General features: G+C 33.7%; 1 protein-coding gene and 1 long non-coding RNA gene across 3 annotated transcripts in view; one reads left to right on the top strand and one right to left on the bottom strand.

Moving 5' to 3' along the window:
- The window catches only part of LOC118193570 (uncharacterized), a 104,448-nt gene that overhangs the window by 35,223 nt on the left and 44,620 nt on the right, over window positions 1-24,605 (top strand). The window contains exons 16-17 of the mRNA XM_035364676.2: window positions 6,399-6,546; window positions 19,229-19,402. Coding sequence (XP_035220567.2) covers window positions 6,399-6,546; window positions 19,229-19,402 — 322 coding nt within the window. The remainder of the gene's footprint in view (window positions 1-6,398; window positions 6,547-19,228; window positions 19,403-24,605) is intronic.
- The window catches only part of LOC146996866 (uncharacterized), a 191,048-nt gene that overhangs the window by 159,855 nt on the left and 6,588 nt on the right, over window positions 1-24,605 (bottom strand). The gene's annotated exons all lie outside the window — the stretch shown is intronic.

Below are 24,605 nucleotides of genomic sequence, written 5' to 3'. Positions count from 1 at the left end.
TTTATAACGACTTAAATACCGCCTCGTAGTTCTTCTTACAGGAGTTATTCCTGCATTATTCCAAGTAGTCAAAGCCGTCACAATCCTCTTGTCCTTCCACGCAAGAACCAAAATATTACCTTTACGATATGCACATGTGGTTCGGTTCTCAAATTTTGGCTTTCGTATTTCACATGGCAGGTGCTTTCTATTTGTCATGATCGTTCCAGTTAAGTGGCACTTTTGTTTGCGTAATTCTTCCAATATGTAACTCGTATAATAACGGTCCGTGAACATGTGGTGTCCCTGAACACCGGGAATTTTATCCTGTATCATTTTGTATAGATGTAGCTGTATTCTGGTTGATACCGGTAGATCGGGTCTTATCAGTCTCTGTTAGAGATCCATAATACGGTAGAATAGCCTGACAGGCACCGCTCGAATGCAAAGGGTTAATTAAATTGGAGTGTTTAGGTTGAAATCTAGAAGACTAGTTCTATAAAACTAACCGTTAGATAATTGCGTCGATAGCATGATAGTATGCATGGTATTTGTTAAGTTTTTGGATGTTTATACAGGAGTGAAGACTGCAGGTATATACCACGATGTTTTAACGGAGGTCTGATATTATACACGTTAAGCTGCTGTTCACGATTCGTTTGTGCCCACCAATTATTATTGGTAAATTACTGAAAACAGCTTAGCTTTTAGGACTCCTACGTATTTCTGACCCTGCAGTAGGTTAGATACATTTTTGTTTTTATCAGCAAAACGGTGTGAAGTTGCACGGTTTCAGCTTAGATTCTCCTGATCTAAGTTTCCTCGGCTGACTGTGGGTAAGTTTCAGAATTCTGCAGAGATAAATCGAACTTCTAAAATTAAGTAATGATTTGGCACATTAAGGACCTAATGAACAACTTTTACATGTAATTACAACACTGATAGGAAATATGCCTGAAGAATGACAGCTGTCGTGGGAATTAATGGTTTCAGTACAAGGAACAGAAATGTATTTACCTTAAACGCCGTGGTTCGAATCCCAAAGTAAAAGCTGACAACAGGAATGTGTTCATGACGTTTCGCTGTGTATAACATAAGTGAAGCCAGTTTCCATTGGAAGTAGCCACCACAAAGGTAACCATCTCCTTGGGCTCTAATTTGCTTTGTTGTAATTAATTAAACGGATCTTAACATTAAGTATTCTTATCAAGTATTTGTATTTTCGTTGTGTTCCTTTCATTTGTAATGCTAACTTTCATTGGAGAAAGTTGTAATAAATGAGGGCTGCATTTTAAATGTTCTTTTAAGCATATTTAAAATCCCTAATTTCATTTTAAGTAATATATATTGTATGAAAACAAAGTATAGGCCAATATCATGCTCTGTGACAAGATTATTCGATTTATCTAATAATTATAGTGAAAAGAATAAGGTAATACAATTTTTCGGAATTATCGCATCGTTCTACGCTTGCACTCATGGTGTAAGTAGTTTTCATGTTCAAGCTGACGGAAGATATGTGCTCCGGATTCCAGCACAATTGATTTTTCAGGTTTCAAAATCTTAAGTGGAATCTGTACAGTGGAAAATACTTACAATAGTTAGCTGGAACTGGTAATCCTATCAAGAAAGTACGCACAAAGTGATGAGGATTCATTATACTTTCCAAGTAATCTGCTAGAAAGTAAACATTTTCTTGCATCAGGTTTTCTTTGTGAATTCAAAGGTCACCAGCGGCTGAGAGGTAAAGTTGCTTAATACTGGAGCTCGGATTCGCGGCGAACTGGCTGGCTGCATGGGCGTTTCCATGGTTTATCTCGTGTATAATGGGTATAAAGAGCCAGTTTCTCAAAAAAAGTGCTCCACAAAAACATCCCTCCGCTTAGGCTGATACCTTTAGTGTACTTTCCCGTAAAAAAAGTAAATCAAACTTTGTGAACTCAAGGACAATCTCTTATTTCTACTAAATTAGACGTAAATTTGCTTAACCGTATTGACCATTGATGATTACTTCTACGTAATACGTGCATAAATTTAAGATTTCTACATGCGTGATACGAGGAATCTAGTAGATATGGATAAAATATTGCTTCATATTGTGATCATAAAAACTAACAATGTACTGCTTTTTCAAACAAAATTCGCAAATAACTTCATGTAGTTTTTGGCATAAAATTTTTAATATAGGTGCTTAATCTTTTATGTATCGTTCAAACATCAAAAACGGTAACAGATGGCGCACGGAGGGGAAAAAACTTCCGTACAGATGGGATAGTCCGATAGAATACCTATTCTGTATTTCTTCCTTTGAACCTTTATTTTAGAACGAGTGAAAATTAACGTTTACGTGTTTCCTTAATGTCAAAGAGAAGCTTTTTTGCAGTATTTAGCTGTATGCAATCATTCTACAACATATGTGGATAGAAGCAGAGCTATTAATTATTGTTTTTGTATTAGCCAACAGCCGCCGACACACACTGTCAAAAATCTGTTTAGCGCATTTGGAAATAAAATACAGGGTGGGGCAAATAAAAGTGGCCCCAAGAACAGAGTTACTGTTTTGCGAGCTTTTTTTATTTGCCCCACCCTATATAGTATATATACTCGAAATCAGATCGTTAAACACGCTAATTTCCGGCTGGTATTGTTTGAGAAAAGCATTCAAAGTTCCACCAAAACAGACTGCTTGTCTTCGAAGTTTCTCTTTTCCCATACGAGCTCTGCTATGTTCGAAAGCAAGTGATCCTCGAACTAATTCTGAGTTATAACACTTTGGCAACCAGTTGTGTTGGCATTACATTTCCGTTTTATTCCGCCATGTACAACTGCGTGATAATTGGAACATTCGCAATTTTTTGGCCAAACAGATTAGTTTTGCTTCACATCTCAGCAAATGTTGCAAATGTGTGATGAAAATGCAATAAAAACTGTAAGTTACAAACGCTGCCGTGAGAACTTCCCTAGGAAAAGTGTTACAAAAAAAAGACTTAAACCATATATATTTACTTTAACCAATCTGAAGTTTGTGTTGAAAAACAAACTATCCTAACACCACCCTTAGTTAAAAAATATTGGTTCAAGAAGTCGGGAACAGCATCTTGGTTTCTTGCCATGTTCGGAGGAAAGTAAAGTCATGGCTTACATTGTTTGTACCTCTTGCCTTTTAATACAGACACACACCCTAAAGGCCCGTTTCCATTAGGGCGTAGCGTCATTAGGAGAAACTCATACGCAGACGGATGACAGTTTACACTGTGTTGGACTTGCGTATACGTAAGTTCGGTGCTCGATTGCATTTATTGCCATCAGATGTCTCTGTATTTAACTTACGGGATTCAGATACTAAAATTCGATTTTACTGGAAATTTTTATTTCTGCTTATGAACTGTGAAAGTAAAGCAAGTTAGCAATTTTTAGATATGGTTATAATGCACATTATGAACTCTCTAATTGCATAGAAGCTGAAGTAATTTTTAAAAATTTCTTTGCTTTTTTCTAGAAGCCTTAAATCTTTATTAAATAATATACAATTAAAACTATAACATACTGTTAGTGGAAAACAAATAAAAAAGTTACGCATTTAAAAACAGCTGGTACTTTAAAATCACAACTGTAAAGAAAAATTCACAATATTTACACAAAATTTGCTGTGCTTATATACGACTGACTGCCATGTGAGATTATATATTTTTAAAATATGCCAAAATGTTTATCAAAAACAGATATACAAAATTTTAGCATCAATTTCTTCAGTGTAATCGCTGGATAATTTATTAAAAATCTCGTTTGTTTTAAAATGCATAATCCATAAAATATTCAATTTAAAAATTTTAAATTCATATCTTTTCTACAGTGAAAGTTATAAAAATAAGCTTTCTTCTCTTTATATGTATGTACATATATAAGGTAAAGAAAATAAAATTATTTAATTAAATAATTGCTGCACTTCAGGTGGAGAGGACTGAATTTTAATCATTTTAAATTTTTTAAAGAATGTTTTATTAAAAATGTTTAGGGCATTAAAGCTGCCTTACATTAATTGGTAGTGAAAGGTTAGAGCTGGAAACATCCGAAAGTCGCAGCGTATGTATGTACATTCACTTAAAAGTGAAACGAAAACATGTATATTATATGTACAGGGATTATGCTTTAAATTCGTATTATAACTTTAAAAATAAGTTCTTGCGGAGAAAATGTAAATAAATAACATAAATAAAACATTATATTTAATGCGCATAGCAATAGAAATAAATTATGAGACGCAAATATAGATCAAATTGGAACACAGAGCTAAGAAAGTTGCAAAAAAGGTGGGAAAAGAGCATGGGCTTCGAACTCGCGATCCGAAAAAAGTGAAATCACGTTGTCAGCTTTACATCTAACGCTATCGCCGTACAGAGGTAAATAATAATTATGGCTTGGCTCATGCACGTCAAATAAATGAATTCTTAAAAGTAAAAATTTTGGTCCTATTTCAGTGTGCTATCGTCTAAAAAATGGCCAGAGTTTGTTCTTCAACTTCTACGGCATTTCTTACAAAAAACATAATTCCGATTGGAATTAGATGGACTGCTACAAATATATTCCAAGTGAAAGAGGTACTTACAAATATGCTAACCAAAACATATATTTATAAATAGAGAAATATAACCTACTTTTAAATGCAGTAGAATACTTAATTTGTAGTTCACAATTTTGTAGTCTACAAGCTAGACAAATACTTGATTATTGAAGAGGTCTCATACTTGTTTTCAAACAAAGTCTTCAGGAATAGAATGCTGTAATGGGCGGAATTACGCTGTGCACTGGTAATTCGGACGGGCTGGCTACCTGCGCGTTTTCGTAGTTTTCTCCATGTGTAATGTGTATACGAGCTAGTGTTCCTTGGAATGTCCTCCACGAAAGCACCCCTCTACTTAGGCAGGTACCCTTGAAGCTTTGCCATAATAGCACAAACCAAAACCATTTTTCAGAGAATTTTCCCAGAAATCAAGAAAGCGTACTTGTAGAACAGTGTACATAAAGAAATTTTAACCCTTTGCCGCCGTATATCTGCTCTCAGCCACCAAAGCTTTTCTACCGTTCTAATCGCATATCTGTTCTCAACCACAACTATAAAGAACTATACTTATATTAAATCAGCAAGCTTCGGGAAAAAGTAGAACTGAAATATTTTACAAATTATATTTAAGTGCAATTGTGCATTTTCACCTAAAATATTTTCAAAATAATACTCTAAAATAGAAAATAAGAAAGTGCTGAAAGAAGTGACCGTAAAGTAAAATGGAAAATAAGAAAGTTGCTGATGGAAGTGACCGTAAAATTGACAGGATGGAGAACTATAAAATATAGTTTTTACTTCAAATTCAAACTTATTGTGTTGCATACATATAAAGTTTATAAAAGAATAAATTTTGTTTTTCCTTCAGCATTACTGTTCGTTCAAAAAAAAAATTTCCGATTAGGATACCTATACGAAAACTTAATACGACCGCAAAGGGTTAAAAATTAGAGTATGCTAAGAGATTCATGCACGAATTATTTAGTATAAAATTCCATGTTGATGTCAAATCCTTAAAGCTGCTTATAAATTGCTTTTTATTCATCTTCTTGAATTTTGGAGAAGTGATGTATAAATAATGTTGAATGCAGACGGTCATGTTTGTAATCTAGATTATTTTTAAAAGTTAAGAAGTAAATATTGAAAGATAATATACGACTTGCCATTAGTAAAAGAATTTTATTAAGGGGTTTAACATTGGTTTTATTTATTTCGATTAAATTAATCTTCCAGTCAAATGTTTAAGGTACACTAAATAAGTCTGAAATCTTCCGTCTAAGTGTCGGTATGAAGGTTTAACATAAATATTGCTTGGAAATAGATGCTAATAACCAACATACAAGGCATACATATTCACAAACGGATGCTTAGTTAGTAAAAGTTGTAAAGAATTAGCATTGAAGTGGCTATCTAAATGCGACTTTTGCGTTTCATCTGGAAGCCATACAGTTTCTAATTAAATGTATCGCTTCCAGAAAAAGCAATACAATTTTTATTAAAAAAATTCCGGCACGAAAGCATACCACGAATACACTGCAATGGTTTAGCATAATTAATCAACCTTTCAAGAGGGTAAGAGTCTTGGCATAAAAAAACATCAAATAACCGTTATTTTCTACAAATTAATAAAATATTTTAAAAGTATTCAGCTACATGATTTTTACACGTCTTTGATATACTAGATATAAATTTTAAAAGCTTTCAATTATTTGGTACTAAGATAACAAAAATTCATAGTATTTATGCTCCATAGCATAGAATTCTTACATACCCAAGCTATTAAAAGTAATCAAGGCTTGAGAATATATGTTTTTGGGGCACTGAACATCGAAACAGTATGCTTATTTCCTCTTTGCAGGTGGAAGACAATACACACCAAAACATTGTTCATGGTACTAAAATTTTGGAATCCTTCGATGTGAAAGGCAATTTAATGACAAAGGATCTAAATGGCTGGAATTTGCCTGCAGAACTAATGAAGCCTAATACATATCAGGCAGTTGCAGGTAAGAATTTTAAAATTTCGTTAAGTTGATATTATACTGAAGGCATTTAATTGTTAAATGCGTTGACGTTTTTGAAGTTAACATGTAAAACTTCACGAATACTGAAATGGTATCGTATCCAGATTGCAAATTATAAGTTATGAAACACAAATATCTATCTACCAGCTGATCAAAAAGTCAGTATAAATTTGAAAACTTAATAAATCACGGAATAATGTAGATAGAGATAAAAATTGACACACATACTTAGAATGACATGGGGTTTTGTTAGAACCAAAAAAAGTTTTAAAAAAATACTGTATTCGGGCCTCTTTTTTTTTTTTCGAGGAAATGCGTGATTCTGGTTTTATAACTGCTAACGTGACGAGCGAGAGGTACACCGATATGTTACAGAATCGCATCGTCCCCAGCCTGGCTGATAAACACCTGCTGGAACGTACGATTTTTATGCAGGATGGCGCTCCACCCCATATTACTAGACGCCTGAAAGATTTCTTGCGTGCGTCGTTTGGTGATGATCGTGTGCTCAGCCTCCACTTTCGTCATGCTTGTCCTCCCAGGTCCCCAGACCTCAGTCCGTGCGATTACTGGCTTTGGGGTTACCTGAAGTCGCAAGTGTATCGTGATCGACCGACATCTCTAGGGATGCTGAAAGACAACATCCGACGGCAATGCCTCACCATAACTCCGGACATGCTTTACAGTGCTGTTCACAATATTATTCTTCGACTACAGCTATTGAGGAATGATGGGGAACATATTGAGCATTTCCTGTAAAGAACATCATCTTTGCTTTGTCTTAATTTGTTATGCTAATTATTGCTTTTCTGATCAGATTATTGCTTTTCTAATAAAACCCCATGTCATTCTAAGTATGTGTGTCAATTTTTACCTCTCTATCTACATTATTCCGTGATTTATTAAGTTTTCAATTTTATACTGACTTTTTGATCACCCGGTATGTCTAAGAAGAAAGGAAACTTAGGAATTATAATGACCATAAAACTAATTTGTTACCAACATAGCTCTAAAATTATATGGTGGAAAATATTTATGAATATTCACGCCCATTTATAAAAACTTCAATTGCAGTAAAATATATTTAAAATGAGCAGTATAACTTAAATAGCTCTTTGGATTTCTCCGAATGTGATCGTTTAAAATGCTGATTAAAAATACTTGTGCTATATTTTAATTTTAAAACATCTCATGTGGATATCGCATGACTTTCTTGTACGAAATTTTCTTCCCAAAAGCAGGCGATTCGGCCAGCTTTTGAAAAGACAAAATTTTCGGTGCACAAAGTTTAAACTAAACTTTTGGTCACACAGGACAAAAAGACAAATTGGAGCACGAACTTAATTCAGTATTCTAGTAAAAGTTTCAGATGTAAACAAACGGCGGGCTCGTTAGGCTTAGCACCACTTAAACTTTAGAACTGTTCATAATTCTATGAAGTAACTTAAGTTACTATGCTTTCATATGCAGAAGTTACTATGCTTAAGAAGTTACTATGCATAGTAAATTGCCTTTTTACAAATTAATGCCTTTTTACAAATTTATTGGCTTTTTACAAAATTTTAAACCATATTAAAATGTTTATGCCTTCAAAATAAAAAAATTCTTAGAACTAACGTTTGTTAACATTTTATGTGTATACTGTATGTTTCCGCCAACAAAGTCTGCTTGGAGAGATTTGCGCCGGCGAAACGCAAAAGTACCGATATTGTTAAGTTTAGGATTGTGTATCCATAGATCGCCAATAGATGGCGGTAGTGTTTGTTTGTAAAAAGAAACTGTGATGTCAATTATGTATATGTATCAGTTCGTCTTTGGTGTTCGTGAATAAATGTTGTGTGGAAGAACGCTCCTCTGTTTATTACTTTAACTGCGATCCAGTCTTATTTATTAGAGATTTACACATATTTTGTTTATGGTGCCTGCAAACCGGGATTATTACGAACCAGAAAATCGACAGACTGAATATTTCGAAAATGGAGGGCGTTCTTGAAAATTTGAGAAAGAAACGATCGGTTGTTAGACAATTAACTACGAAACTGATAACCAAAGTCGAATCGAATTTAGCAAATAATATTCCGCTAAATGAGAAAATTGAGATAATCGAGGATTTATATGAACAGTTAATTGAGAAAATCAACTGAAAAGTTTAGATTCAGAAATAGAAACGAAAGTAACTTCGGAGGAGATTGAAAATGAAGTTACCTTAAGTCAAGAATACCAGGATAAAACTGTTATATGGAGAGGAAGAATGCAACGATTTTTGAAGAAGAATTCAGAATCTTCTAGAACAGTTCATCAGAACGAAACGGCTAATGTTGCACTTCCAGTTGAAACGAAAACAGTGAAGTTACCACGTCTGCAATTCGGAACTTATTACGGAGATTCGTGTAAATGGTTAGACTTTTGAAACTAATTCGAAAATACAATTCATAATCATAGTGGATTGAGAAAAACTGAAATTTGCGTATCTAAAATCCTTACTTGGAGGTAATGCTTTAGCTGCCATTTCCGGTTTCGCTTTAAGTGACCAGAATTATGATTCCGCAGTAGAAATATTGAAAGAACGTTTTGGAAGACAAGATGTTGTTATCAACTCTCATATGAATAAATTATTATCCCTTGAACCAGTGGGAAACATTTCAAATGTTAAAGCACTGCGTAAGCTGTACGATGAATGCGAAGTCAACATTCGAAGTTTAGAATCGTTAAACGTTAGTTACTTCTGTAAGTTATGGAAATATTCTCTGTCCTATCATTTTGCAGAAATTTCCAGAGGAATTAAATTTGGAATTTAATCGAAGTCGAAATATGGAAGCAGGATTTGATATAAAGGAACTTATCGAATTCTTAAAAAAGGAAGTTAACTGTCGAGATGCTGCAAGTTTAATGAACTCTGCGAAAACGAATCAGAAATCATACTTTCGTCAAAATGAACAACGCACGAAAGTTATCCGAATTATAAACCGAAAGTTCCGACTGCTTCAGCTTTATCAACAATTGGATACAAATGTATATTTTGTGACAAAGATCATACGAAATATAAATGTACTGAGGTGAACGGTGATGAGAAACGCAACATTTTAAAATGTACAGGAAAATGTTTTCTGTGTTTTGGATGTAAACATTTAGCTATCAACTGTAAGAACAAACAGTTTTCCTGCAAAAAGTGCCGCGGTAAACATCATGAAAGTGTGTGTGTGTGTGAATCCCGCATCAGCTGTCTCCAGCGCAAAAAATAAGGAAACCGAAACATCGGCGGAAATTGTTCAAAATTCTTCTGCCAAAACTGGATCTAATATTATGCTTCAAACGGTGTATGCTGTGGCTGAGGGCAGAAACAAGAACTGTATTGTGAGATGTCTTCTTGACGGCGGTAGCCAAATCTCTGCAATTCGAGAAGATTTATCAAGAAAATTACAGTTACCAGTGAAAGGAGAAACTGTTTTAAATCTGCATACCTTCGGTGAAAAGAACGGGAAACATTGGCGTCGAAAGAAAGTTGAACTTACGCTCCGAAATATTAATGACCCTGAAAAATCCATAAATCTCGAAGTCATTGAAGTACCAGTCATAACAAATGCCGATATACGAGTACCAGATGTAGAAATCAAATCCAAACTCCAAGCATTCGGCGTCACTTTGACAGACTGCGGCGGCGCCGATGGGATGAATCGTATTTCCGTTTTAATCGGGGCGGACATTATGTGGAAAATAGCAAGCGAAGAAAATAAAAAGGATAAACAGAAATGCCGTAGCGATGAAAACCTTGTTTGGGTGGTCTATACAAGGCAGATTTTCTTCATCAGACTTTCAAATCCATGATGCGTGTTTAAACGTAAGTGTAGAAGAGAAACTTCTAAAAAGCGTCGAATCGTTTTGGGATATTGAATCTATAGGAACTAAAAATAGTTCTGACGAAGAACAAAATGAAATGGCGTTGCAAATATTTAACAACTCGATTACACAAAAGGGTGATAAATACGAAGTTAGACTTCCATGGAAAGATCAGAATGTGACTTTTAAGAGACAATTTTAAGAATGCTGAAAGACGATTTTTAAATCTGATCGAACAATTTAAATCAAACTTGAACTTTTATGCGCAATATAAAGAAGTGATTGACTATCAGCTTAAGGAAGAAATCATAGAAAAGGTCGATCTTGGTACTCCATCTGGGAGACGAACTTACTACATACCTCACCGTGCTGTCATCCGTGAAGATCATAATTCTACGAAACTTCTCATTGTTTATGATGCTTCTTCAAAGGAAAAAAAAGCATGAATCTCTAAAAGATAATTTACTGCAAGTACCAAATCTTCTTCCTGAACTTTTGAAAGTTTTAATAAATTTTCGACTTCATCGAATTGCATTTACGTCAGATATTGAGAAAGCGTTTTTGCAAATTTCTGTTGCACCTGAAGATCGGGATTCAATGCGATTTTTGTGGATTGATGAGAATTCAAGTTTGAGCAATCCGAGAATTCAAGTTTATCGGATGTGTCGTGTAATGTTTGGAGCAAAATCAAGTCCATTTTTGCTGAGCGCTTGCATTAAGCATCATATAAAGAAATTTGAAGACATCCATCCCAGAACTGTAGAAATGTTAGAAAACTTAATGTATGTTGACGATTTTATTTGTGGATCAGATACGGAGGAGGAAGCTATACAGATATATCATGAAGCCAATGATATAATGAAAAAGGCATCAATGACTTTGACCAAATGGAATTCTAATTCGGATACTGTAAAACCCAGTATAAATCAAGTGACAACTTCGTTAACTTTAAATTGCCTGACTGTGATTCCCCCCCCCCTCAAAGATTCTTGGACTTCAATGGGATACAATTAAGGATATCTTCTGTTTTAATGCACAAGACGTTATTGATTTCATCCAGTCAAATGACCAAACAAAACGCTGTGTTTTAAAAGCTGCTTCAAAAATCTTCGATCCTGTTTGGTTTCTTGCTCCATATGTTATTCAAGCAAAAGTTCTGTTTCAGGATTTATGGCTGAAAGGTGTTGATTGGGATGAAATTATCCCACCAGAATTGCAAGACAATTGGAACAGATGATATAGGCAACTATGTGATCTACCTAATATCCAGATACCTAGGTGGTATTTTCGTGATGTTGATGAAACACCTGAAACACTAGAACTACATTGTTTTTTTGATTCATCTCAAAGTGCTTACGGAGCAGCATGTACGTGAAATTCCGCAGCTTAAACTATTGTGCAACAAGTTTAGTGATAGCCAAGAGCAGAGTGGCTTCCCTGAAAAAATTATCTTTACCAAGACTCGAGCTTATGGCAGCAGTGTTAGGTGCAAGACTTGTAACTACAGTCCGTGTACATTTTCCTCAAGCTAAGATTTATTTATGGACAGATTCTCTTATTGTGCTTCATTGGATAAAAAAACTCACCACGGCGATGGAAAACATTCGTACAAAATCGAGTGTCTGAAATTCAAGACAAAACATCCCCGAGCATGTGGCATCATTGTCCTGGCTCAGATAATCCGGCCGATAAAATTACACGCGGTGTTAAAGTGAGTGATCTTGTAGTAGATCAAGTGTGGTGGCATGGACCTCCATGGCTTCATCAAGATGAAATAAATTGGCCTAAAGTGAACAAGCATTGTAACACAGTAGATTGTGTTGAAGAAAGAGTTGTGACTCAAGTTACTAGCAGTGTTCAACCTTTACAACCTGTGTTAAAAATAGAAAACTTTAGTGACTTAGGTAAACTTTTAAGAATCACGTCATATGTATTTAGATTCATTAATAATTTAAAGTCGCAGAATACTGATTGGTCCTGTGACCAAAAATGAAATATGTAATGCTATGTGTTATTGGATTATCTTATCACAAGGTGAGTATTTTTTTGAAGAGTTGAATGATGTTAAATGTAAAAAACTATTATCTCATAATTCCAAATTGTTTGGGTTAAATCCAGTAATGGATGAAAAGGGTTGTTTAAGAGTTGGAAGTAGATTAGTGAAATCATTAGATGTCGATGAAATTCAGCCTTTAATATTACCAAATAATTATTTTTCTCGTTTAATTATTTTGAATTGTCATGAAAAGGTACTTCATAGTGGTGTAAATGAAACTTTAGTGCAAGTAAGAGGGAAATTTTGGATTTTAAAAGCTAGATGTTTTGTAAAATCTGTGTTACATGATTGTAGATTTTGTAAAAAATATAATGCTAAAGCTGGACACGAGATATCGGCTCCTCTTCCAGCCGACCGAGTGGAGAAAGCTCAACCATTTGAGGTAAGTGGCATAGATTTCGCTGGCCCTTTGTATTTAAAGGATGGTACAAAAGTGTATATTTCATTGTTTACCTGTGCAGTGACTCGAGGAGTCCATTTAGAATTGTTATCAAATTTAAGTACAGAGTGCTTCATTCAAGCCTTGCGTAGATTTTTTGCACGTAGGGGTATTTGTAGAGTTATATATTCTGATAATGCTAAAACCTTTAAGACTGCTGATCGTGAATTAAAATATTTGTATAAATTATGTAAAGATAAAAAGGTTCTAAATTTCCTTGGTAAAAATGGGTTTGAATGGAAATTTATTGTAGAAGGTGCTCCTTGGTAGGGCGGATTCTGGGAACGTTTGGTAAGATCTGTAAAAACTTGTTTAAAACGTATCTTAGGTAAAGCTTCTTTATATTATGAAGAACTGTATACTGTTTTAGTTGAAGTTGAAGCTGTTATTAATTCTAGACCTATAACTTATGTATACAATGAACCAAATGAACCTGATCCTCTTTCACCATCTCATTTTATAACTGGATCTAGATTGACTGTTTTACCTTCACCTGAATCTAAACTAGAATCTACAAGATGTCAGTTGATTAAAAGATGGAAGCATAGGCAATTAATATTAGAGCATTTTTGGAAAAGGTTTTATAAAGAATATTTGTTAGAATTAAGATCAATCATGTTTTCAAAAACTCCAAAGAATTCTCCCGTGTTTAAAATTAATGATGTTGTACTTGTACGAGAAGATAATGTGAAACGCTGTAACTGGAAGATGAGTAGGATTAAGGAATTATTTCATGGAAGAGATGATAGAATTAGATCTTGTGAGATTCAGTTAGATAAGGGTGTTGTTAGAAGACCAATTGAAAGACTTTATAATCTTGAAGTTCAGTAAAATTGATGCATCCGTTACGGATGCATGGGGGGGGAGTGTTAAGTTTAGGATTGTGTATCCATAGATCGCCAATAGATGGCGGTAGTGTTTGTTTGTAAAAAGAAACTGTGATGTCAATTATGTATATGTATCAGTTCGTCTTTGGTGTTCGTGAATAAATGTTGTGTGGAAGATTGCTCCTCTGTTTATTACTTTAACTGCGATCCAGTCTGATTTATTAGAGATTTACACATATTTTGTTTAGATATCACCAAACTGGCAATGGTTTTGTCAACTAATTCTGGTTGGTAAATTTGGAGAGAAATTTCCAAGTCTCTAGACTTTGCGCTATTTTGGTCAGATCTCTGCATCACCGTAATATGTATTGTAACTGAATAAATGTAATTGATCACTATATTAGCTGTAACCGTAATTCAGCCCTTGTATGCCTTCCGGTAATTTCGAGAAGTGGAAAGTATTAAAAATATCTCGGCGGCTGAGTGAAAACTATAAAAGACCGGAGCGAGCATCTGCTCTGAGTTGCTGTTGTGACCTGTTAGTTCAGAGCGACTTCGGAGTATTGAAAGCTTCGCTTGCATTGTGTTTAACGTTCCTAGTACTTGAAGTGTGTTTACTGATTGTACTCTGTGATACTGTGAACGCCTGTACGATATATTTCTGTGGAAAGTTGCAGAACTCTGAAGTTCATTTTCTTTTCATAAAATAAACTTTATCAATTTATCATTGGATCTGTGTGCATTCAATCTATTGCGAACCCGTACGTACGCGACAATATATTTGGTCCGGCCGATTGCAGCGAAAAAGGGAGGTGCAAAGTTAGATGTTATTAGCAGAACTATATGCAAGATTTCAACATCTACGGCTACTCGTTTTTGAGTTATGAGATACTTACACACAGATAAATAGTTATTCAATCACTGAGACATTTTAAGTTAATCTTGAAGATATTTTAGCGTTAAAGGATTTAAAAATTATAACGTATATCACAGTTTGCCAAAATTAATATAAAATAACTTTTCAACATTTAGTTAAGTTAAAACTTGCTATTAATCATCGTCAAATATACTGAAATACATAAAATGCCATTACAAAACACCTTTTACTCAATATAATAATGGTACAAGTATTTACTCGTAAGTGTTATTATATCAGTCGGGCATTAAAGCATAAATATTGAAGTATATATATTATTGCTTTTAAATCACTCGGTTGATAAATCGATTTACTATTTTAATATGTAAGATTAAATATCTTGCAGAACGTCAAATATCATGCTTTGTCTGCGATTGGCCAGGTAGCGTAACTTTACGGTAAGAGTATTCTCTAAACGTTTCTAATTTCTAAACTTGAAGGTTTAAGCAAAATCGGCTGACTATAATACATGCTCTGAAATTCCAGTGCTCTCGCATATGGGTTAAAGATTCAAATTCTATGATCTACTTGATGCAACACGTGAACGAACTCATTGGTCTAAACCATGGTTTCCCAACCCTTTTCTCGTCGAACCCCCTTTTATTTTTTCTATTGGATGAATTCAGCATAATCAAAATACAAATAATTGCACATGAATAATTTAAAGACAATTACTTAGAATATAAACACAAGTTTTGAAACATGGATTTGTTTTATTTTTAATTTCAAATATAAACAAGTTACCAGAAACAAAATTATAGGTTCACAGTATGAATAGCTCAAAAGTTCGATTTTAATTACTGAGATATCGGCACTTAATGTATTGATGCAATATTTTTAATGCTTAAGGAAAAATTGCTTAACTTTTGCCTCTTTCAACAATATTTAACCTATTTCTTATTTACCATAATAAATTATTGACTTGACTAAAGCTTGCTTCTACTAGGTAAGTAGGAAAATGTTGGTTGGTATTTTTTTGCACTTATTGCATAAAATATTGATATAATTAAAATGTTTTAGAGAATATTTAATATAATTTTACATGTTGCTACTCTGCATTAGCAAACAGTTACCAATTTTTTGTGATCAGTGGAATCTTGAGTATGCCGATTAACTGCCTATCGACCTTTTGATAGTCATCTACCCTGTTTAAAACTCTGTCGACAACTAGGGGATCAAAACTGACCTCGCTGGGAACCCTTAATCGAATCCAAGGCAGATATTATTCACCGAAGATTTGATCTGGCTCGCAGCTTTTTTAAAATAAGATTTTCATTGTAAAATAAAAATAGAATTTGTAATAAAATGAGGTTCATAGAATTTTTTTCCCTCTTAAAAACAATGTAGCTTACAATCCCACAAATCTGCTAAATAAGTATGAAAATGTTAGCTACTGTTGATGTAATATTTATAAAAATAGTTCTAAACAACAGAATCTGAACTTTACCCGCGTGAGCATTTAACTATTGATATAGTAAATTTCAGCATTATTTCAGTAATGTTTATATTTACTATACACTTAACGTAAAACCAAGTCTGTTAAAGAGGCTTTACATACAAATTTCTGCAATAAAAACCATGCATTTAGTTTTTATTACGAATCCAACTTTGCAGTAGGAAGGTTTCCTTGCAGAAGTATTTTCATTAGTTTTAACATCGATAAATATTGTCTTACGTGTCTATAAGAGTTTTTTCAAATTATCGTATGCCAAACTGTGAAAAACTGATTTCCAGCACAGAACTGTTCACATGAATTTTTATTGAGTGTAATGGAGCTATGTTGTGTTTGATTTGACATAGAAGGAATATTTTTAACGCTAAATTTAGGGGAGTCGTCATTTTGGCTGATTTTGGACTTCATGAGCAAAATTACAAAAATCTTTATTTTTATAGTTTTCTAATTTTTTTCTGATAATTGGAGATGTGAAACTAATACATACTCAGATTTATTTTCTCTTCAGCTCTTTAACCTGATGTTGTTTCCTATCTTTACGGATACCAGTCATTTTCACGGGAAAACTAGAGATAATTGTAATAAGCTGGTTTTTAATGAAATTTTCTGGAAAAATGTGAAAGTTAGAACGTAGATACTAAATAGAAATCATAATTCAATGAAATATCTTTTGATAATTTTTAATCCAGTATCAACGCGCTGCGGTTCGTCAGAGCAAGGAGTATGTCATGTGTGAATATCTATGACTTGTACATACCTAAAGCATTCGGTTCAAGTCTAAGGAACGATCTGCTGTCGTTGATTTCCAATACATGTGTCAAGACCTTTCATAAACGCTTCCCGTTAGTGCGATTAGAGACGATCGAGAAGTTACTAGATTATTATTAGCAATATTATTATAGAATTGGAAGAAAGTAATAGCTTTACTTTATTCTGACGAAATACCTTTCTTTAGTCATCACAAGGAATTAAAGAAGAGATACTGAATTGTTAAGATTGTAAATGTTTAATAGTCTTTAAGAAAATATGTGGTTTCCTTTACCTGTCAATTTGTCAAATGTCCGTAAGTAGGTATGCAGATATCTTCGTTAAACCTGTTGTTGTTAATAGCGTTAAACATTACGTCGAAGAAATTATGAGAGCCTAACGGATGAAGCTTAGCGACCAAACATTGGTTCAAATTGGTGGATTTATGACTAAGTCAATAAACTTGCCAGTTTGAACCAATGTTTTGTCATCGCATACCAGTGCGTTATTAATCCACACAGTAATTATGTGAAAGGTGTGAAATTTGCAAAGGAAAAGACATTTTCCTTAACCAATTTATCTCTTTTAATGAACTCCGGCACCAGTCCAAAACTTTTCTTGCATTCAGTATGGTAAATTTACGTCAACCATATCAGTCGAAGCATTATCTATGTAAATGAAGATGAGTATGTCAACGACGTGCCAGTTTGAGCAGTTACCCATAAGCATCATGTAGATGTAAAAGTTAAATTATAAAAAGAATAATCGATGAACAACATGAGAATTCCATGTTGTAGTACAAAATTTAGTATATCATATCATAAAACGTTGAATAATGTTGTGCCTTTTACTATTACATTCACAAGACTATCTTTGACAGCGATTGACAGAAAACACATTGAACTAATTGGAAAATTTGATAATGAATTACCAAATGGATTTTCGAACATGCAGAAAGTTTTTAAATCTATTTGGAATCGATGTCAACGATATTTGGCTCGATATGTAGGCGATGGAACTAATCAAGGATTCTAAAGAGCATTGACCTGTAAGAGCTTCAAGAGCTTTTACGAAGCATGAATCGTGAGCTTATTTGAAAAACATCTTCCTTAAGATTCTTATCCAAATGTACTCAAACATGCTTACTCTTTTTGTTAGCACGTATTGGTGAGATTTATTTACAAAAATGAAAATCGAGAAAATAAAGGTATTTCATGACCAATATTTTACCAGAATTCCATGTACTGATCGAATAAATATATGGTGGAAAATGGTAATATTGCATTACATTAATATTAGTGCATGAAGTTCTGAGGCGTAAACTTATGGTCCATTTTTAATAATTTTGCATCTGTTGCGTTATTGTTGAAAATCGGATGATGAAGGAGTTTTCAAAGGTATGCTTAAATTTCCAATACTTTTGGTTTTGTTACATTAATTCTCAGAAATTCTTGATTTGCGGGTTGCAAAATTTTTAAGTGGGCCATGGTTGAGAAAGGTTAGAGAAGCCTAACAATTTGCCAAATTTTAAATCTGAATGTTCATACCTTGAAATCTGCATAAATAGCATTAGAATCACAATAATTTGAAAATTAAATTTCGAAAATAATGCTATCCCATCTCGATTAAGATTTCGCTTCCGATATATCTCGCAGCAATAACTCAATAACTGAAATTTCTTTTGACATTTATGCCCGTTTGATAACACTATCTAGGAACAGAAATCGTAATTTCAATGAGTTTCGTGATACACCAATATCAGTTTTGATGCTATACGTACTAATGTGTCATTTAAAAGAAGCTAATAGATTTTTTCTTGATTTAAATTATTCACGGAAAGTCTATATAACGATCTACAATCGTAGTAAGTTGTTATTCCTCTATTCATGTTACTTTGCAGATCTTCACAGATCCAGCCGTGTCGATCAACTTAAACAAGGGCTTTTGATTCCGCAAGATCATTTGGATCTTTTAATTTTTAAGTTTTGTACTATCCAACTTTAAACGTTATTTAACTCTTTGTTTAAGATGAAAGCAAATAAGACTTGCTTAAATAAGATAAAAAGGTAGCATACTCATAGAACTAAACACTTTGAATTTAAAGTGTTTAGTTCTTTGAAAATTCAGATACGAATAAAAATAAAAATCCATTTTCATTTAACAAAAACCATAATTGAGTTATGAATGAAATTACCCGAAGTGCTATCGACTACTTTTGTCACATATTACCATGTACACAAAATTTTCGTATAAAAGTTTATGCAGTTACAAAAGTCTCCCATTTACATAATTCTATAACATCTTTTTGAATAATGTTTGAATATGAATTTGAATTCGTTTAAACTAATACTGGATGAACTATGCGCGCTCACTCAATCATTTGTTTCAGGACCTGTGACATTTCTGTCTGAACTGACCGTGCTTTCCGATAGCCTGCAAGCAAACATGGTTTCGTTTCATACCTTAAACAGCTTGGACCTAGAAGATTTCATAAGACGTGCAGTTACCAAAGCAGAAATTAATTTCATGTTACTGAAGAATAAAAGGTTCGCCCATCTGAAAGGTAATCTGATAATAAATTTTTGTGTCTGGTATTATTAATTATGTGTATACAAGTAGTCTACAACTTAACCACGAATATCTTTCCAGAGGTGTTCCGTCTTAATTCGGTTCCGCCGTAAGTCGAGGGCTTATTTTATCTTGATATCCTTAACATTTTTATAAATAAAGTTTAAACTAAAATGGTCTTAAGACTTAGCTTCTTTGTGAATGCAAGTTCGTTCTCGTGTTACCTTTCAGAGCAATCAGGTTTCATCTACTTTAAACGGTTCCGGCAGTATCTATTTCTTTTAGATTTCTCTTAAAATTTTTAATTTTCGAATTCGATTTGGAACTAGCAGCTTCTCTTTTTATACGGAGGTAAATTATATTGATTTTTAAATCGATTATACTAATTTATTAAACTGCCACTTAATGTTTGCTCACCATGTTTATCTTGTCGATTTTATATATCAAATATGTTAACTGCTTTCCTTTGTATTACTAAACTCTGAGAAATATTCTTGTTAATGTGATTATCTATCGACATACTTAATGATTTTTCATTTAATGAATGGAGCTTTCTCTCTTTTAATTAAAACGTTGCATATGTGTTAATGCCGCTTCAAAGGCCTTTGTTTTCTTTCTTATTTTTTATCATGAATATGCTTGAATGTGACAGTTTTCCCGAGCTATTTCCCCGTCCCCTCCAGTATTTCTCCATTTTTATAAGGTTCGATAGCCCTTATTTTAAAATCTATTTAGAGAGCTCCTTATCTTTATTATGATGGAATATTATTTTGCTTATTAGATATTACGACGAGACAAAAATTGGAGCAAAATATACATCCTCATCGACTTCCGAAGAAAATAACGTGCCAACAAGTGAAAACCATTAGTAGTCTGGAATGGTCTTAGCACCAGATAATGGTTTCACAATTTTTTGTCGCTAAGCCTTCAAAATACGCTACGTGACCTTTGCCGATATTGTTTATTTTTTATTATTGGTTTGTTGTGATGAGCACTAGAATACGTTGGAGATGTAACATGAAACTGGATCATGTGTTTAGCAGATATTTTGTGTTTATATTTTACTACATATCACAATAAACAAATGATGATAAATAAACGAGAAAAGTCGCACAGCGACGTTTTAATTGTCCCGCTGCTATGCGTATACGAAAAACAATGCGTGCGTGCATATGCTGGCGGTTATTTTAAATCGGAAGATTTTTAATCTTGCTTGTTTTTACGAAAGTCAGAAGCTTAAGTAGAAGACTACCTGTACTTGTAAAGTGTTGCCCATTACTATTTACACCCGTTGATTTTATATGCATGTTGTATTTTTCTCCTGAATACAAAAATATTTTCTTCTGTATGGTGACTTTTCAGTAGGCATGGTGTCCGTGGTTGCGAAACTCTGTTAAATTGAATTTCACAACCAGGAACAAAGAACTATGAATACAACGTTGATAAACCGTAAAGGCCCGTCCACACGAGTACGCTCGAAACGTAGCTGACGAACGCTTGCGAAGAGTGCGTTTAACCAATAGAATTATTTTGCGCAAAAATCACGTGACGCTGTAATATAGCGTCAACAGAGCTGTATCTTATTACTTCGCGTGTTTCTGTATGTTTGCGGCAAGTTGTCCAAATCAGATGATTTTTTTAATAGCTGAAATTTTACTATTAAGTGCAATTATTAAGCAGAGGCAAAACCGCAAAAAAATGGTAAGAATGGGTCCGAAAGATTTATTTATGTTCAAAGAGATTTTAGATGTTTTTTTTACTGCCTCGTTTACAAAAGGAATATCCGGAATTATTAAATTCCTACTATTATCTCACACTCTCCCTATATCTTGTTCAAATTTTCAGTACATAAAATGCTTTTTATTCATCAAGTTCAAATACAATTTTTTAAACTTGTAGTGAATGACACTTGATGTTAATACAGCTTTTTCACATATTAAAATTTTTAAATTTTTAATTTTAAAAAATTCTGTTTGTATTTTTATTTATTTATTTGTATTTTTTAAATTTTTCTTTGTGGACCTAAGTAGGAATTGACTTTTTTTTTTAACTATTACTTGTTTTTTAATTACTTCAGGATGAGTATCTACCAGTTTGACAGACTTGCAGATTCTATATTGTATGAAAATTAGGATTTATAAAATTGGTTTGGAATACAGTATATAAAGAGAATTAAATTACTTAATTCTCTTTATCTACCCCATCCACCATATAATAAAACCAACTTCCTATTTTTTTAACTCCCCCTCCCTTGGCCTTTTGTTTTTCTTTTTATTTATTTTTCAATTTAGAATGAGGTTCAAACTTTGTACAGTTTATGAGAAATTATGTGCATGATAAAATATGCAAAAGTAAAAATAAAGAGAATTTATAGATGATATAAAGAGATGCAGATATATTATTATATAAGGATTTCTATTTGCAATGCACATTTTTAAACTAAATTTAAAAAAATAATAATGAATAAAATAAGAAACGAAAACAATAATAATAGGTAAAATAAGAATATAATGATTCATGATTAAATATGAGAAAAACTACTGAATTTATGTATTAGCTACGGGTGAGATTCGAACTCGCAACCTTTCGCTCCACAAAGCAGCGCGCTGACCACTCAGCTATCTGTGATAGCAGTATTCGTGAACAATAATGTAAGAAGTAAAAGTCGTTGCAAAGGTAATTTAATTAAATTTCAATAAATGATTGCTGTATGACACAAGTTGTAACTTTTCTCCAAAATTTCGTGATTGTATTTTATTGAATACTCTTTCACAGTCAACTGCTTTATTTTAGAAGATGTTATATTGCTGAAGTTAGTTTTGGGTGTATTTAATATTGGGATATTTATAGAGCTTTTTATTACACATGATATAGCCAATATTTATAATAATTAAGGATAATTTTGTAAGGCAGAAATTTTGATTTCGTAGAAACTGTAATTTTTTTAGGTTCCTATTACTTACGGTGTTATAAATAGGTGAAGCATATATTGGTCGGATCATTGCTTTATAAATATACAGTTTTTCCCTTTAATGAGAATTTTAAATTTATACCAATATATATGGTTTGAGAAATCTGAAGATGGAGTGATTATTTTATTGCTGTATACACTTATGATATTTCTAAGCAAAAACTCATCTCTGTGTGGTTCTGACGCCATATTGAAACGGGTAAGCAAGAAGGTTTTCTGATTATGACACGTGATAAGAACTCGGTCGGCTATTGGACGAACGCGCGCGTCGCGGGCGAAAAAGCTGAACAGGAGCGTACTCAGTTTTACGTCTTCTGCGTCATGCGAATTTACGCCGGCGTCAAAAAAGTTGCGTCAACTACGTCGGGAGCGTCCTCGTGTGGACGGGCCTTAATGATTAAAAATAGTTTACTATGCGAAAAGTTAAAAAAAAAAAATGCTGTGGTTAAATCAAAATAACTTGAATAAACTAAAATGTATTTTCTATACACGTCACAAGTTTTCCAACATAGATTTGCTAACATAATACAATGAACTTAAAGTACCTTAAACTTAGTTACGTCTGTCCATTAATAATCAGTGTTAGGTTCAGAGTTTTACAGCTTACTACGAGGCCCAGCGGTAACTCACTAAACAGTTGTAGTTCAACTTGGGTTCGATTCCACACGGACACGTTGGATGTATGAGCGTTTTTGGTGTATTCTTAATGTATAACGTGGATACGAGCTAGTTTCCTTCAGTAAGCCCACCACGAAGGCGTCCCCTTCCTTAGGCAAATAGCCCTAATGTATTTTGGTATAACAAAATAAGACAAACCATCTCACGAATTCTAAATTTCTCTCAAGCCAAGCTTGAAAGCGCAAATGAATCATTAGTTAACATGCTATTTTTAAATAAATTCTTAATATCCCCTTCGTGTAAGCTGTTTGCCTTTTCTTCTGGAACTCAATTCTTGCGTAGAGTGAACTCAATTCGTGCGTACTAAAATGGAGTAGATAAGGTAGAGCGAAACATAAAAATTCGTTGGAAATTCGCCAATAAATGTCTGGATATTTTTAAATAGACATTTCGAAAAATGTTAACTGTAGCGAGAAATTTTATTTATCGCAAATGGTTATCTCCAGAAATGTATTTAAGGAAATAAAATTTCAAGCAGGTAGCACTATTTTAGTTCAGATAACACTGTCAGGACGGCCCACAGCGGCCAAGGAATAAAGTCGCTGAACATTGGTAGTTCGCTTCGGAATTCAAATTCCGGCAAATGGGCTGGGTGCATGGGCGTTTTTTTGTTTACATCAAGTGTAACGTGTATATCTCTCTAAGTCCTCCCCAAAGGCACTCCTCTCCTTAGGCAGATGATAGCCCTCGAGTGCTTTGCGGTTATCAAGTAAACCAAATCGAATCGTTTAAGGGAGTCTCGTAGAAAATTACGCTCTAATTCTCTCGAGAGGTTGGTAATACAGAGGAAGAGAAATAGAAACTCTGAAATTCCATCCTCGGTACTAGACCTTGAAAAAATATATGAACAAATCTTATAATTCTTGTGCGTGTTACCTAAATTAATTAGTCTAAATCCTGTAGGATTTATTCTCCGCCTTCTAAAAGAACCATCAACTTTGGGAAGCGGTATAAGAAGGGTAGGAAGAGTGTTGAAATTTGACATCGTGAGATACCTTAGAGATAGTGAACGTGCAGCTTAGTACTTCTTGAGGAATATAGTAGCAAGGTACTTCTTGAGGAATGGAGCAGCGTACAGTAGTCCCCCTCTTATGGCATTATAGCACAATTGTACCACAGTTTCTTAAAAATATCATCAGCCTGTTACTGCTGATTTGCCAGTTAACCATTTCATAAGCTGAAATGTAGTCTCATTGCTAAATAAAACGCGTTCTTTTAAACCTTAATTTTCAATAGCTTCAAAGTGATCCGTCTGCATACAAAAGGGAAGTCTCTTTCAAGAAGGTATGGAATACTTGAATGTTGAAAGTACTTTTCAAGAGGTACTGTAGAGTTCTCCAAACAACTGTTTAAGGGAAAATCGACCTTCTCTGAACTGCTTTAATCCTTTGAGCTGTCTGCTAATGTCGATAGGCTTGCTAAACATATTCCTTCAGCCCACATTCCCTCCTCCAAAACTTGTTGATACTGTTGTTGGAATTTCTTATAAATCATTCTGAAGAGAGTTTAAACTATTTAGGATTGCGCAAATAAAAACATTTCTTTCTTC

This window comes from Stegodyphus dumicola, chromosome 6, assembly GCF_044657685.1.
Source record: "Stegodyphus dumicola isolate Sdum_Otavi_A_Nest chromosome 6, ASM4465768v1".
NCBI lineage: Eukaryota > Metazoa > Arthropoda > Arachnida > Araneae > Eresidae > Stegodyphus > Stegodyphus dumicola.
The sequence above is the reverse complement of the archived record's forward strand: the minus strand, read 5'-3'. Positions and strand labels throughout refer to the sequence as shown.